This window comes from Hyperoodon ampullatus, assembly GCF_949752795.1.
Source record: "Hyperoodon ampullatus genome assembly, chromosome: 8".
Lineage (NCBI taxonomy): Eukaryota > Metazoa > Chordata > Mammalia > Artiodactyla > Ziphiidae > Hyperoodon > Hyperoodon ampullatus.
In genome coordinates, this window is record NC_136921.1 from 104,426,234 (window position 1) to 104,439,954 (window position 13,721).

Genomic DNA, 13,721 nt, shown 5'->3' on the forward strand with positions numbered 1-13,721 from the left:
CCCTGTGTCTAACTACTGAAAAAATGTAAGGTGGTTGAGAAAATACGATGAACATTGTTGCTTGTTTCTAGGGACTCGGTGGAAGAAGCTGAAATGGTCTCTCCAATAAGCCATTTGCCTCCACTAAAAACATTTCTGTGGCATCCGGTTGATTTCTGGATCTTTGCTCATCATGTGTCCTTTGGCCCTGGGATCCTGTTCTGTGCCTGGCAATTGGCTTTCCCCTTCTGTCTTTCCAGCTTATAATCGTTTTACAGCCCCTGCTGCCAGGTTGAGATCTCTTAGTGTGAAGACTCCCTTCCCCATCTTCTGGGTTCCATTTAGTTGTGCAGAGACTCATTTCTTACTCCTGAAAATTCCACTCTGGGTTTGATGTCTCTAGTATATCAAAGCAGTAGATTGTGCAGCTAAATGCTCGGGAGAGAATATTCTCTAAGGAAAAGCCATTAGATGGTCTTTCTGCCATTTGACCTTACTGAGGCTTGTTCTGTTTCCTGCAGTGACATAAATATATAAAAATTCTCATCTAGGGACTTCCCTGGTGGTGTAGTGGTTGAGAATCCACCTGCCAATTCAGGGAACACGGGTACGATCCCTGGTCCAGGAAGATCCCATGTGCTGCAGAGCAACAAAGCCCGTGCGCCACAACTACTGAGCCTGTGCTCTAGAGCCTGTGAGCCACAACTACTGAGCCCGCATGCCACAACTACTGAAGCCTGAGTGCCTAGAGCCTGCACTCCACAACAAGAGAAGTCACCACAATGGGAAGCCCGCACACCACAACAAAGAGCAGTCCCCGCTCGCTGCAACTAGAGAAAGCCTGCACGCAGCAATGAAGACCCAATGCAGCCAAAAATAAATACATTTATATTAAAAAAAACCCTCTCATCTCTGAGAAAGTCTGTCCCACATTAAAAGAACCGTATCACGACTCTATCTTGTTTTTCTCTCCACATGCAATAGCTCCAGTACTATTGAAGGTCCTGTATACTCTGATAACTCCCTTACCTACCAATCAATACACACACACAAGAGTATCCTACTGTGATTAAAAGATCGTCACAAAAGCAAAACTAAACACAACTTCTCAGATTTGGCTCCTTTGCTCCTAACTCTATATGGATCACAGAGAGTAACATGCAGGGCCTTTCTGGGACAACCAAGCATCTCATTCACAAAAATCATTGTATGAAAGAATCCCAGTTATCATTCTTCCTCCCTCAGATGCACCACAATGTGGGGAGTTGAGAAACACGACCTCTGGCAGGGGGCTTGGCCCTGATGAATACACCTAATTTAGGCCACTTACCCTGTTTTCAAAAGAAGACTCTGGGGTTAATGATTTCTTTGAAGAAAATAAGGGACATGGTTGACTTCCTGTTTTCCTTCAAGAACTAAGATGAAGCTTTAGAAGGGACTTGAGTAATTCTAGACCAACTCTCTCCTTTAGCTACAAAGGACAATGAGGCCTAACAGAATAAAACTCACATTCTGCATCGATGCAGAGAATAGCTAAGCTGGAGTTCTGGACCCTAAGGCCTGAGTTCAAGGTCTTTGCTCAGATTGGCTTTTCAGTGAGAACTTGATGTTTAGAGAAGCACTACAGCAGAAAAAAATAGACTTCAGGGCTTCCCTGGTGGCTCAGTGGTTGAGAGTCCACCTGCCGGTGCAGGGGACACGGGTTCGTGCCCCGGTACAGGAAGATCCCACATGCTGCAGAGCAGCTGGGCCCATGAGCCATGGCCACTGAGCCTGTGTGTCCGGAGCCTGTGCTCCGCAACGGGAGAGGCCACAACAGTGAGAGGCCCGCGTACCGCAAAAAAAAAAAACCCAAAAAAACAGACTTCAAATTTTCAGGACTGAAGGACCCAAACTTCTTTCTTCCTATTCTCATTCCTATTCTCATTCTCATTCTTGTTCTCATCAGCAAAATAAAAATAACATTGAAATGTCAGGCCACTTGCAAAATAATTATAGTGGTGCCAGCTTTTTTTGGTTACTGAATGTTTCACTTGCAATTCAAAACACTCTGCCTCGATTGTCTAAAGAAATGAACCAGGTGGTCTCCTTTACTTCTGCACAAGTTCCTGTTTTCTTAGTCATCCAGATTGGTTTGGACAATGACAATCTACATTCTAAGCACCTTTTTAAGAGTCTTTAAAAATGGCAGCCATTTGCCCCTCAAAAATAGAATGTGATATCAATCGTTCCAGGGGTAGGTATGGCCCTGAGAGAGAAAGTGGTCCCCAAGACACATGGAACCTGGGGAGAAGTGGTGAGGAACTAGAGTGTGAAATGCATAAAGGAGGAAATCCAGGTGTTTTTTTTTGTTTGTTTATTTAAGATTTGCACAGTTGGCTGTTCTGATCCCTGAAGGGGGACATGGGAGCAGCAGGGCTCCTGGAAGGTTTCCGCTCTGTTCCCATGCAGCCCCCAGATTTCCATGTGGCGTCGGACACACAGCGGTGACGAGAATATGGGAAAAGCTGTGCAAGGCATGGCAAAGTCTCTGGAAGCATCTAGGCTTTCACTTAGTACCCTTCATACTTACATGATAATCTTACTAAGGAATCGGCACTGAGCATTTAAAGGGTCTGAAAAAATAATAAGTAATAAAAACAAATAAAAGTTCTGAGAGGGACTTTCCTGGTGGTGCCGGGGTTAAGAATCCTCCTGCCAGTGCAAGGGACACAGATTCGAGCCCTGGTTCGGGAAGATCCCACAGGCCGTGGAGCAACTAAGCCCTTGTGTCACAACTACTAAGCCTGCACTCTAGAGCTTGCGAGCCACAACTACTGAACCCACGTGCCACCACTACTGAAACCTGCATGCCACAACTACTGACGCCCGTGTGCCTAGAGCCCCTGCTCCACAACAGAAGCCACTGCAATGAGAAGCCTGCACACCACAATGAAGACTCAAGGCAGCCAAAAGCAAATAAATAAATACATAAATAAACATTTAAAAAAAAAGTCTGAGAAAAGTATGTCACATATACTCAATGACTATTAGTGTGTGTGTGTATGTGTGTATGTTAATATATATATATGCATAATTTACTTTAGAACACTGTATAAGCAATGTCAGCTAAAGCAGAGTAAAAGTCTACGAAGACAATGGATTCACAATGCCTTGTCAGCCCCACTTAACCCCCAAATCTGTCTATTGATGGGACCACCAAGTGAAATGTTTTGGAAAACCCCAACTTTAGATACTACATAGGCTACTTTTGTTAACAGCGTACTGTACATCATTTCATCTTTCATCTAAAGCAGAGTTTCTCTGCATTTGAATTCTTTTTTTTTTTTTTTTTTTTTTTTTTTTTTGCTGTACGCGGGCCTCTCACTGTTGTGGCCTCTCCCGTCGTGGAGCACAGGCTCTGACGTGCAGGCTCAGCAGCCATGGCTCACAGGCCCAGCCACTCCACAGCATGTGGGATCCTCCCGGACCGGGCAACGAACCCGTGTCCCCTGCATCACCAGGCGGACTCTCAACCACTGCACCACCAGGGAAGCCTGAATTCTTTATAAACACCTGACCATATCACGAATAAATATGGGGGGCAGCAAGATACACTGTGGTGACCATGGACTTGGGGATGCAAAGGAAAGGCCTGAGCTTGAACACCAGCTTGATCACTTGAACTTAATTTCTGACTCTCAATTTCCCCTTGTGCCTGTTGGTAAAATAAGAACCACTTCATATATTTCATGAGCTCTTTTTTTTTTTTTTCTGTAGTATTGTATGACAAGGTCCTTGCATAATGCCTGACCTGCATGAGATTCACAGTAATTGTTGGTTCTACTGTCATATCACTTACAGTGAAAGGATGACCTTGACTTTGCCTCATATTCATATGTACAAGGCTTTCAAGAAAGGAAATGACAAAAATAGAAAATAAAGAAAAATACAAGGGAGGGATTATACCATTGTCCTTCAACTCCTTAAAACTTCATCCCTTAGAACAACTAAATTCAGATGCCTCCTATTTTGAGGACGATTTCATTTGGACTTCTCTTCCTGATATGCAATGCAAACTGCACAAAATAACCACACCCCCAAAAAACTATGCACACTGTATGAAGCTTTGGTAACAGGAGTGAATGTGCCAGGCATCCGTGTGCTGACCTTCCCATAGGGGTCACCTTCTCTTTTAGACCCAAGACGTTAGAAACACATGAACTACTCTCAAGTAAATCTTTAAATATCTGGATTCCCTGTTCAATTAATAATGTGCTATTTTCTATTTTCCATGAGGTACCATGTGTCAAGGGTAGCCCCACTGGCCCTCAAAATTATTAGAACAATGTTTATTATTTTTCTAATTTCTCATGTGAGATTTTTCTCTTATAAAGCCAATACAATCTCAAGTACTTGGAAAACAAGGTTCTTCAGAAATGTATGGGAGGAGAAAACTGTTTTTGTTAGTCTGATTTTTTTGTTTGTTTACCTTTCTTTTTCCCCCAGGTAGAACAATGTCAGTAGGCACAAAGCCTTGATCCATTTCAAAGAAAAATAAAAGAAATTCTAAAATTTCTGAATTTTCCAAAATTCAGGAAATTCTTGGAGAAAGAAGCAAGCAAGAGTTTTCTGAGACAGACGTCACAATGTTTTTAAGTCTTTCTTTTACTTGTTTGATTTTTTTTTGAGAGACAGGTCTAAAATAACATGATTTTTTTCTCCCTCTTTGCTGGATATTGGGGCAGCTTTAACCAGCCTCTCTCTCAGTCATAAACACATTTTAATGGACTGACACATGCTTAAAAATACAGGTAATGCTTTAGAGCAAAGTGCCACTGGGGCCTGTACTATATTAAAACTGCATTTTTGACCTGAGCCCTACAAGTCTCTGTACTCAACCATCTCCCCGGTTGGAGAGAAAGAGCCCAACGCCAGCTCATGATTTTTCTTCTTCAAATAAGGAGGATCGAGGTTTAACTTTTATAACTCTGCACATGAGAAATGTTATGTTTCTAAGTGATTAACTCACCTCCATGACTAGAAATCTTAGAAATTTCATAAAAGTCCCATGACTGCACAAATTCACTCAGCTTTTATGACTCTAAGGAGTGAGGCCTGTTTTTGCCTGAGGTCTTGAGTCAGTGTGGAGGAAAAAGAAATTTGCTAAATAGCTTCTCAACACTGTGCTAAAGGGTTTAGATCCACTATCTCATATTTAATCATCGTCACAGTCTTGTGATATAAGGATTTTGTTTTTTAATCTCATTTTGTAAGTAGATGCTAAGATGGTCCCCAATGATCCATGACTCCTAATATCTAGTGTGAGTGTTTCCTCTAGCAATTTGAGGAAAGGAAGATCTCTTGCCATGGAAAAGGAAGGACTTCTTTGAGATCCTTGGTGTTTTTCGATGAAGTCTTTGATGTGGCTTATCCTATAAGAAATGTTAAATTTCTGGACACTCCTTTTCCCATTGGCTAACCAGATCTGTATACTAGTGATGGGTTCCAGACTGTTTAGTGAGACAGTAGACAACTAATTTTTATTCTCAACTTCAATACACTTTGCTTTAGAAACAATTTTTGGTGTAGCACTTCCCAGTCTGTGACCCTGTCCTGAGAAGGGCTGGAACACAGGCTTTGTTGACATACATACTTCATTATTCTTATCTTCAACTTTAACATCAACCTCCTCATTATCAAAAACCCTGTAATTCTAAAGGTAATTCCCCTTTTTTGATGGAATTCAGAAACTGCTGAGCTGCACCATCAAAATAACTTCTGAAATCATCACTGACTGTGAATCCATTTTTCCATAATTTTGTACTTACACCTACCAGTTTCTTTTGTTCAGTGGCAGACAAACATTTGACACCAACCTTCTGAGTTTCCTCCAAAAGGCTGTCAACAAAATAGTCACAATTTGTTTGCTGATTATCACTAAGAGGTTGGTGGTCAGATTCTGTTTCACAAACCCATTCTTCCTTTATTCTTTCAAGATTATCTTCTTCTTTCATTCTCTTTTGTCTTCCTCCTGGTGTGGCCGCTGGGCTGGAGCCCCTCAGACTTGGGGCACTGCCACCCCCAGACCCTCTCAAGCTCGGCGGCCACGCTGCTGGGACCCTGTTCATCTCCCTCGGTTACTGCTGCTGGCACCAAGCACGTGCCGAGGCTGGCTCTGACTCCTAATATCTGAAACCTTGTACAATCCCTTTGACTTGAGCAAGGGCTACAGTTATTCACTTTTTTCTAATGAATAGAATATGATGAAAAGGATGGGATGAGATATACAAAGACTGTGTCTTTTGTCCTGGTGGTTCTTTCCCATTCTCTCCAGGGTCACTCACTCTGGGGTAAGAGTGCTGCCCTATCAATGAGGCAGCCTTCTGGAGATGGCGTGGGGATAAGTTTGGATCTTCTGAGGTCTGCCCACAGCCACATGAGTTAGCCTAGAAGCAGAGTTAGAACCGGTTGAACCTTGAGATAACTGTCGCCCCTGCCAACAATTTGACTGCATCCAGAATCGCCCAAAGGGCTCCTGGATTCCTGGCTCTTAGAAAATCAGACATAACACGTGTGGTTTTCAACTAATACATGTTGGTATAATTTGTTGTGCAGCTGTAGATAACAAATGCACTCTCACTTACATGGGAGACAAAGTTAAGTTCATCTAGGGCCCCAGACTAACTAGTAAGGGGAAAAGGTGCTTTTGGAACCTGCCTCTCTGACTCACAGACCCAGGCCCTTCTGTTATTTCCAGGGGTTTGAAACTGTATAAAAGACCCTGTGTCCCTTCCTTTGAAGTAATAGGCTTTTGCTTTAGTCTCCCACGCCTACGCTGAGTCTCAAAAGGCTGCTTAAGAGTTAATGATTAGGGCTTCCCTGGTGGTGCAGTGGTTGAGAGTCTGCCTGCTAATGCAGGGGATGCAGGTTCGAGCCCTGCTCTCGGAGGATTCCATGTGCCGTGGAGCGACTAGGCCCATGAGCCACAACCAATGAGCCTGCGTGACTGGAGCCTGTGCTCCACAATAGGAGAGGCTGCGACAGTGAGAGGCCCGTGCACCACGATGAAGAGTGGCCCCCGCTTGCCACAACTAGAGAAAGCCCTCGCACAGAAACAAAGACCCAACACAGCAAAAATAAATAAATTAATTAATAAACTCCTACCCCCAACATATTAAAAAAAAAAAGAGTTAATGATTAGGAAAAAAAATAGTTAATGATTAGGAATGTGAAGATGTAGAAATAAGGGATAGCTGTTGGGCTGGGAAACTGGTAACAATTTAGACTATAAATCAGCCACATGGCAGAATCACCAAATTCCCAGTTCCCTGAAAGATAAAGATAAAGGCCTGACACATATTCCAAAGGTTTTTTTTTTTACAGGAAGCTGACCACCCCCCTAGATGAAAATTGCTGACCACAACAACACAGACCCTAGACTGGTTGAAACCAGAAGGTTGATGATGCTAGAAACTTCACCTTGATGCCAACCAATCTGAGAACTGTGCACAAGCTGATCATATACCCTGCAGCTCCCTCCCTCACACTGCCTTAAAACCCCTTACCTGAAAGCTATTGGGGAGTTCAGGTCTTTTGAGCATGAGCAGCCCCTTCTCCTTGCTTGGTGCCCTACAATAAAATCTGCACTTTCCTTCACCACAATTCGGTGTCAGTAGATTGGCTTTACTGCACATGGGTGAGTGGACCCAAGTTTGGTTTGGTAACAGGTTCAATGGGCTTTTTTGTTCACCCATTGACATCGGAGGCTTTCCCATAGCCTGACCTGATCTTGACTATTAAGTCACGTGCTTTACTACTTAACTCAATTTCCTCTAATTTATTTGCATAACAAAACTCACAGTCCAGTGGGGGAAGAAAGACATTTAAATTAAATTAAATAAATAAATAAAAAAGAAAGACATTTAAATTAAATAAAGACATTTAAATTAAATAAGTGTCCTATAATCCAGGATGGATATTGGCCCAGGGTGCAGAGGAGGGGTTTTGATTCAGGCTGTAGAGCCAGGAAGGCTTCTCAGGACTTGTTGACCTAGCAGCCTGCCTTAGCCCCCAATCCAATGCCTGCAGGTGGTCTGACCTCGCTAAGAACTTGTCACTAAGTGAACACATTGCTTCCAGAAGGACAGGGGACATCAGTAAGATAACAAGTAGAGAAGGAGGGAGAAAATTCCATGGCTCCATGTTGAAAGAATGGCAGATAGAAGAGTCAGGATGTTATTCATACATCTATTCCATGTTACTATACATTAGGACCTATACTCTATTGCTATAAAAGAAAGTACTTTCCAATCTTCAGCTTTTTGGGAACCATTTTAAAAACTTTTATGAAAAGATGCTCAACATCGTTAATTATTAGAGAAATGCAAATCAAAACTAACATAAGGTATCACCTCACACCAGTCAGAATGGTCATGATCAAAAAGTCTACAAATAATAAATTCTGGGGAGGGTGTGGAGAAAAGGGAACCCTCTTGCACTGTTGGTGGGAATGTAAATTGGTGCAACCACTATGGAGAACAGTATGGAGGTTCCTTAAAAAACTAAAACTAGAGTTACTGTATGATCCAGCAATCCCATTCCTGGGCATATATCCACAGAAAACTGTAATTCGAAAAGATACATGCACCCCAATGTTCATTGCAACACTGTCTACAATAGCCAAGACATGGAAGCCACCTAAATGCCCACTGACAGATGAATGGATAAAGAAGATGTGGTATATATATATATATATATATACATATACATATATATATACACATACATACATACATACATACATACAATGGAATATTACTCAACCATAAAAAAGAATGAAACATTGCCATTTGCAGCAACATGATTGGACCTAGGGTTTATCATATTAAGTGAAGTAAGTCAAACAGAGGAAGACAAATATCATATGATATCACTTATATATTGAACTAAAAATAATGATACAAATGAACTTGTTTACAAAACAGAAACAGACCCACAGACTTGGAAAAAAACTTATGGTTACCAAAGGGGAAAGATGAGGGGAGGAATAAATTACGAGGTTGGGATTAACAGATACACACGACTCTATATAAAATAGATAAACAACAAGGACCTACTGTATAGCACAGGGAAGTATATTCAATACTCTGTAATCACCTAGATGGGAAAAGAATCTGAAAAAGAATAGATACATATCTATGTATAACTGAATCACTTTGCTGTACACCTGAAACTAACACGACATTGTAAATCAACTATACTCCAATACAAAATTTAAAAAAGAAGAAAAAAAGAAAACAAATGTTGGCTCTTCAGACTTAGAGTAAATTTGTGAAGACTGGTCATCCTACATCCCTGGGAGCTGGAGCCTGTATGTTGTGGTCAGATTCTCAAACATGTATCAACTTGGCTTAACAAGAAACCGACATAGAAGTTGTCATCGGACAGTACCTGTGAGGATTTCAGCTGCATGTTCTGTCATTTTCTGAATCACGAGTCTCAGGGTTCCATCCTCCAGGCTCAGCAGCAGGGTCCCTGAGCCCTCAGAGAGCATCGTGGACAGAAGCAGACCATCCTTGTTCCACGTTCGAAACTGGAAACTCACCGAGAGCCCATCAATTTGGGGGGTGCCAGGCAGAAGCAAATAACTGCTGCTCGAGTTGACAAATGTGATGGGAACAATTTGTGGTTCGGAGCAGGAAAAAGTGACATTGCCCTGGAAAACAATAAAAATCAAATATATAAAAGCCATTTTTTATTCTGCAATCTGACAGCTGATATAAACAACCACGTGGAGCTGACCTTAATTTCAGGATCATTTTACATACAGCAGCAAGATCTTAAAGGGAAAAATATGTCAGCTTTGTTCAGACACACCCATAAGATTGTTTTCCATTCTTTTTTCTGCATCATGGTGCTATCTGCAAAGAGGGTCATCCAAGACCCAGGGTGGGTGGGGGGATGGGAAGCATCAGAAGTTTCTAGGGATCCAGAGATAAAGCTAATTACATTCATTCATTGAATAATGCTGTACTGCAAGTCAACTAAGTGCCAAACACTGGGATACCTTTCAAAGAGATAAACATGAGAAAATTTTGTTACAATGTGGAATGTTCCCAGGGCAGCCTGGTAGAAGAAATAGCTAAAGAAGCAAAGGGAGGCAATGTTTTCCTGGAAGGAAGTGGGGAAAGACAAGAGTGAGTGCCCGGTCAACCTTCTCAGCAGATGGCATGGTGTTTGCAAAGGCTTGGAAAAAATAGCAAAATGGCATCCCTGGGGAATGAGTCATTTCTGAACTTGAAGTGGGACAGAGAGGGCCAGGGACCATGAAGGAGGTGAGTTTATGCTTGCCAAAGATATCATTAAAAGTTAGAAGCAGTAAAGTGACATTGGCCAGATTTTTAATGTATTAAGAGTATTTTTAGTAACATGGGGAGTCAGTGGGGGGGGGGGAATGCATGAGAGGACCAGAGGTGGGGAGTATTAAGTGTGTGTAGACTAGAATCAGGAAGAAGTAGAAGAAGATTATCCTTTGCATAAGTGAGGGAAAATGGGTCCAAGTTTATTTGAGGAAGTTACAGGAAAATAAACAAATGTATATATGTGCCCAGCTGAGCCATGCGCTGGAGTCACTTTTACTAGATGAATAAGGAGAAAGCCTGGAATACCATCTAGATTATGAATATGTGTTACAATATGAAAGCCATTTGGAATTTTTATAGCCAACCTCTACAACAATGTGGTGAGCTTATTCAGGTAAGTGTAATGCAGTATTTTCCTCTAAATAGTCATAGACACATCTTTTTTAAACTTATTTTATTGAATTATAATTGATTTACAATGTTGTGTTAATTTCTACTGTACAGCAAAGTGATTCAGTTATATATATATATATATATATATATATATATATATATATATATATATATATATATATTCATTCTTTTTCATGTTCTTTTCCATTATATTTTACTACAGGATACTGAATATAGTTCCCTGTGCTATACAGCAGGACCTTGTTGTTTATCCATTCTATATATAATAGTTTGCATCTGCTAATCCCAAACTCCCAATCCATCCCTCCCCCACGCCCCTCTCCCTTGGCAAACACAGTCTGTTCTATTCATAGACACACCTTGTCCCCTGTAAATCTCTCAATGCCAATGAAAGAGGTTAAGCTCCACCTATTTCCATAGCCAGTGTCACTTCTGCAAAAAAAAAAAAAAAAAGACAGGGATTTCTGAAAGAGGAATGCCCTGGCTTGCCTGGCTGCCTGAATTCAACTTTGCACCAAAGTGGCCAGGTAGTGGGGTTAGATACCTAGGACAGCTCCTAGTCCTAGAACAGATTAATCCTTCAGGTTGTACAGCCTCATAATCCTGAAAAAACATCCTTAGGTCTCAAATATATTTGTTAGTGATAGTCCTGCATTTCTGAAAACAAATAGCAGTTTCCAAACAAACTTCTCCCAATAGTACATTTCTAATGACGCATTCATCAAGCACACGGCTATAAGCATATTCTTGCATTGATCATTTTTTTGTAGTTGTTTAGATGTGTTCTTCTCCTTAGGCTAGATCCCAGAAGTTAATTAATGTGTCAAAGTGTAAGGCCCTTGATATCCATCAAGAAATTGCCCACAGTTTATACTGCATTTGGCATTAGGCTAAGCGCTAACATGCGTATCTCACGTATTCTACACAATGACACTGCGTTCATTTAAAAAATGCACAAATTGGGTTTGGAGAAGCTAGGTGGTTCGACAAAAGCCAGAGTCCTTAGCAGTGACAATGGGGGGACAAAGCTATGTTTGTCTGACATGGAAGCTTTTGGCAGCCATCTCTGAGAACTTCCTCCTCTGTACTGGGTACAACTGTTAAAAAAAAAAGAATCTACCAGCTTGCTTTTGATATCCCATTGCTGTTTTAATCTGCTTTTTTGTAGTTGATATCTAGTCTTATACTGTTGTGGTTGGAAAAGCTGATTGATATGATTTCAATTTTCTTAAATTTACTGAGGCTTGATTTGTGACCCAAGATGTGATCTATCCTGGAGAATGTTCTGTGTGCACTCAAGAAGAAAGTGTATTCTATTGTTTTTGGATGGAATGTCCTATAAATATCAATTAAGTCCATCTGGTCTAATGTGTCATTTAAAGCTTATGTTTCCTTATTTATATTCTGTTTGGATGATCTGTCCATTGGTGTAAGTGGGGTGTTAAATTCACCTACTGTTATTGTGTTACTGTTGATTTCCCCTTTTATGGCTGTTAGCATTTGCCTTATGTATTGAGGTGCCTCTATGTTGGGTGCATAGATATTTACAATTGTTACATCTTCTTCTTGGATTGATCCCTTGATGATTATATAGTGTCCTTCCTTGTATCTTGTAATAGTCTTTATTTTAACGTCTATTTTTTCTGATATGAGTATTGCTACTCCAGCTTTCTTTTGATTTCCATTTGTATAGAATATCTTTTTCCATCCTCTCACTTTCAGTCTGTATGTGTCCTTAGGTCTGAAGTGGGTCTCTTGTAGACAGCACATATACAGGTCTTCTTTTTGTACCCATTTAGCCAGCCTGTGCCTTGGTTGGGGCATTTAATCCATTTACATTCAATGTAATTATTGACATGTATGTTCCTATTACCATTTTCTTGATTGTTTTGGGTTTGTTTTTGTAAGTCTTTTCCTTCTCTTGTGTTTCCTGCCTAGAGAAGTTCCCTTAGCATTTGCTGTAAAGCTGGTTTGATGGTGCTGAATTCTCTTAACTTTTGCTTGTCTGTAAAGATTTTGATTGCTCTGTTGAATCTGAATGAGATCCTTACTGGGTAGAGTAATCTTGGTTGTAGGTTTTTCCCTTTCTTCACTTTAAATACATCTTACCACTCCCTTCTGGCCTGTAGAGTTTCTGCTGAAAGATCAGCTGTTAACCTTATGGGGATTCCCTTATATGTTATTTGTTGCTTTTCCCTTGTTGCTTTTAATATTTTTTCTTTGTGTTTAATTTTTGTTAGTTTGATTAATACGTGCCTCGGCATGTTTCTTCTTGGATTTATCCTACATGGGACTCTCTGCACTTCCTGGACTTGATTGACTATTTCCTGTCCCACGTTGCATAAGTTTTCAACTATAATCCCTTCAAATATTTTCTCAGACACTTTCTTTTATTCTTCTTCTTCTGGGAGCCTATAATTTGAATGTTGGTGCGCTTAATGTTGTCCCAGGGGTCTCTGAGACTGTCCTACATTCTTTTCATTATTTTCTCTTTATTCTGCTATGTGTCAGTTATTTCCACCATTCTATCTTCCAGCTCACTTACTGTTCTTCTGCCTCAGTTATTCTGCTATTGATTCCCTCTAGAGTATTTTTAATTTCAGTTATTGTGTTGTTCATCACTGTTTGTTTGCTCTTTAGTTCTTCTAGGTCCTTGTGAAATAGTTCTTGTATTTTCTCTATTCTATTTCCAAGATTTTGGATCATCTTTACTATCACTACTCTGAATTTTTCAGGTAGTTTGCCTGTTTCTTCTTCATTTGTTTGGTCTTGTGGGTTTTTATCTTGGTCCTTTGCCTGTAGGATATTTCTCTGTCTTCTCATTTTGTCTAATTTACAGTATTTGAGGTCTCCTTTCCCTAGGCTGCCGGGTCATAGTTCCTCTTGCTTCTGTTCTCTGCCCCTGGTGGTGGGGTTGGTCCAGTGTCTTGTGTAGGCTTCCTGATGGGAGGGAATGGTATCTGCGTTCTGGTGGGTGGAGCTGAG

General features: G+C 40.9%; 1 protein-coding gene and 1 pseudogene across 3 annotated transcripts in view; both read right to left on the minus strand.

Annotated features, from left to right (window-relative positions):
* Positions 1-13,721, minus strand: part of CNTNAP5 (contactin associated protein family member 5) — a gene marked incomplete at both ends in the record, with an annotated part of 875,910 nt that overhangs the window by 376,426 nt on the left and 485,763 nt on the right. For both annotated transcript variants that reach the window (XM_079710301.1, XM_079710300.1), the window contains one exon: positions 9,412-9,676. In XM_079710301.1, the coding sequence (XP_079566427.1) occupies positions 9,412-9,676 (265 nt within the window). The remainder of the gene's footprint in view (positions 1-9,411; positions 9,677-13,721) is intronic.
* Positions 5,177-5,981, minus strand: LOC307056950 (UBX domain-containing protein 2A-like; annotated as a pseudogene). The gene has a single exon. The product of its transcript is annotated as a UBX domain-containing protein 2A-like (transcript).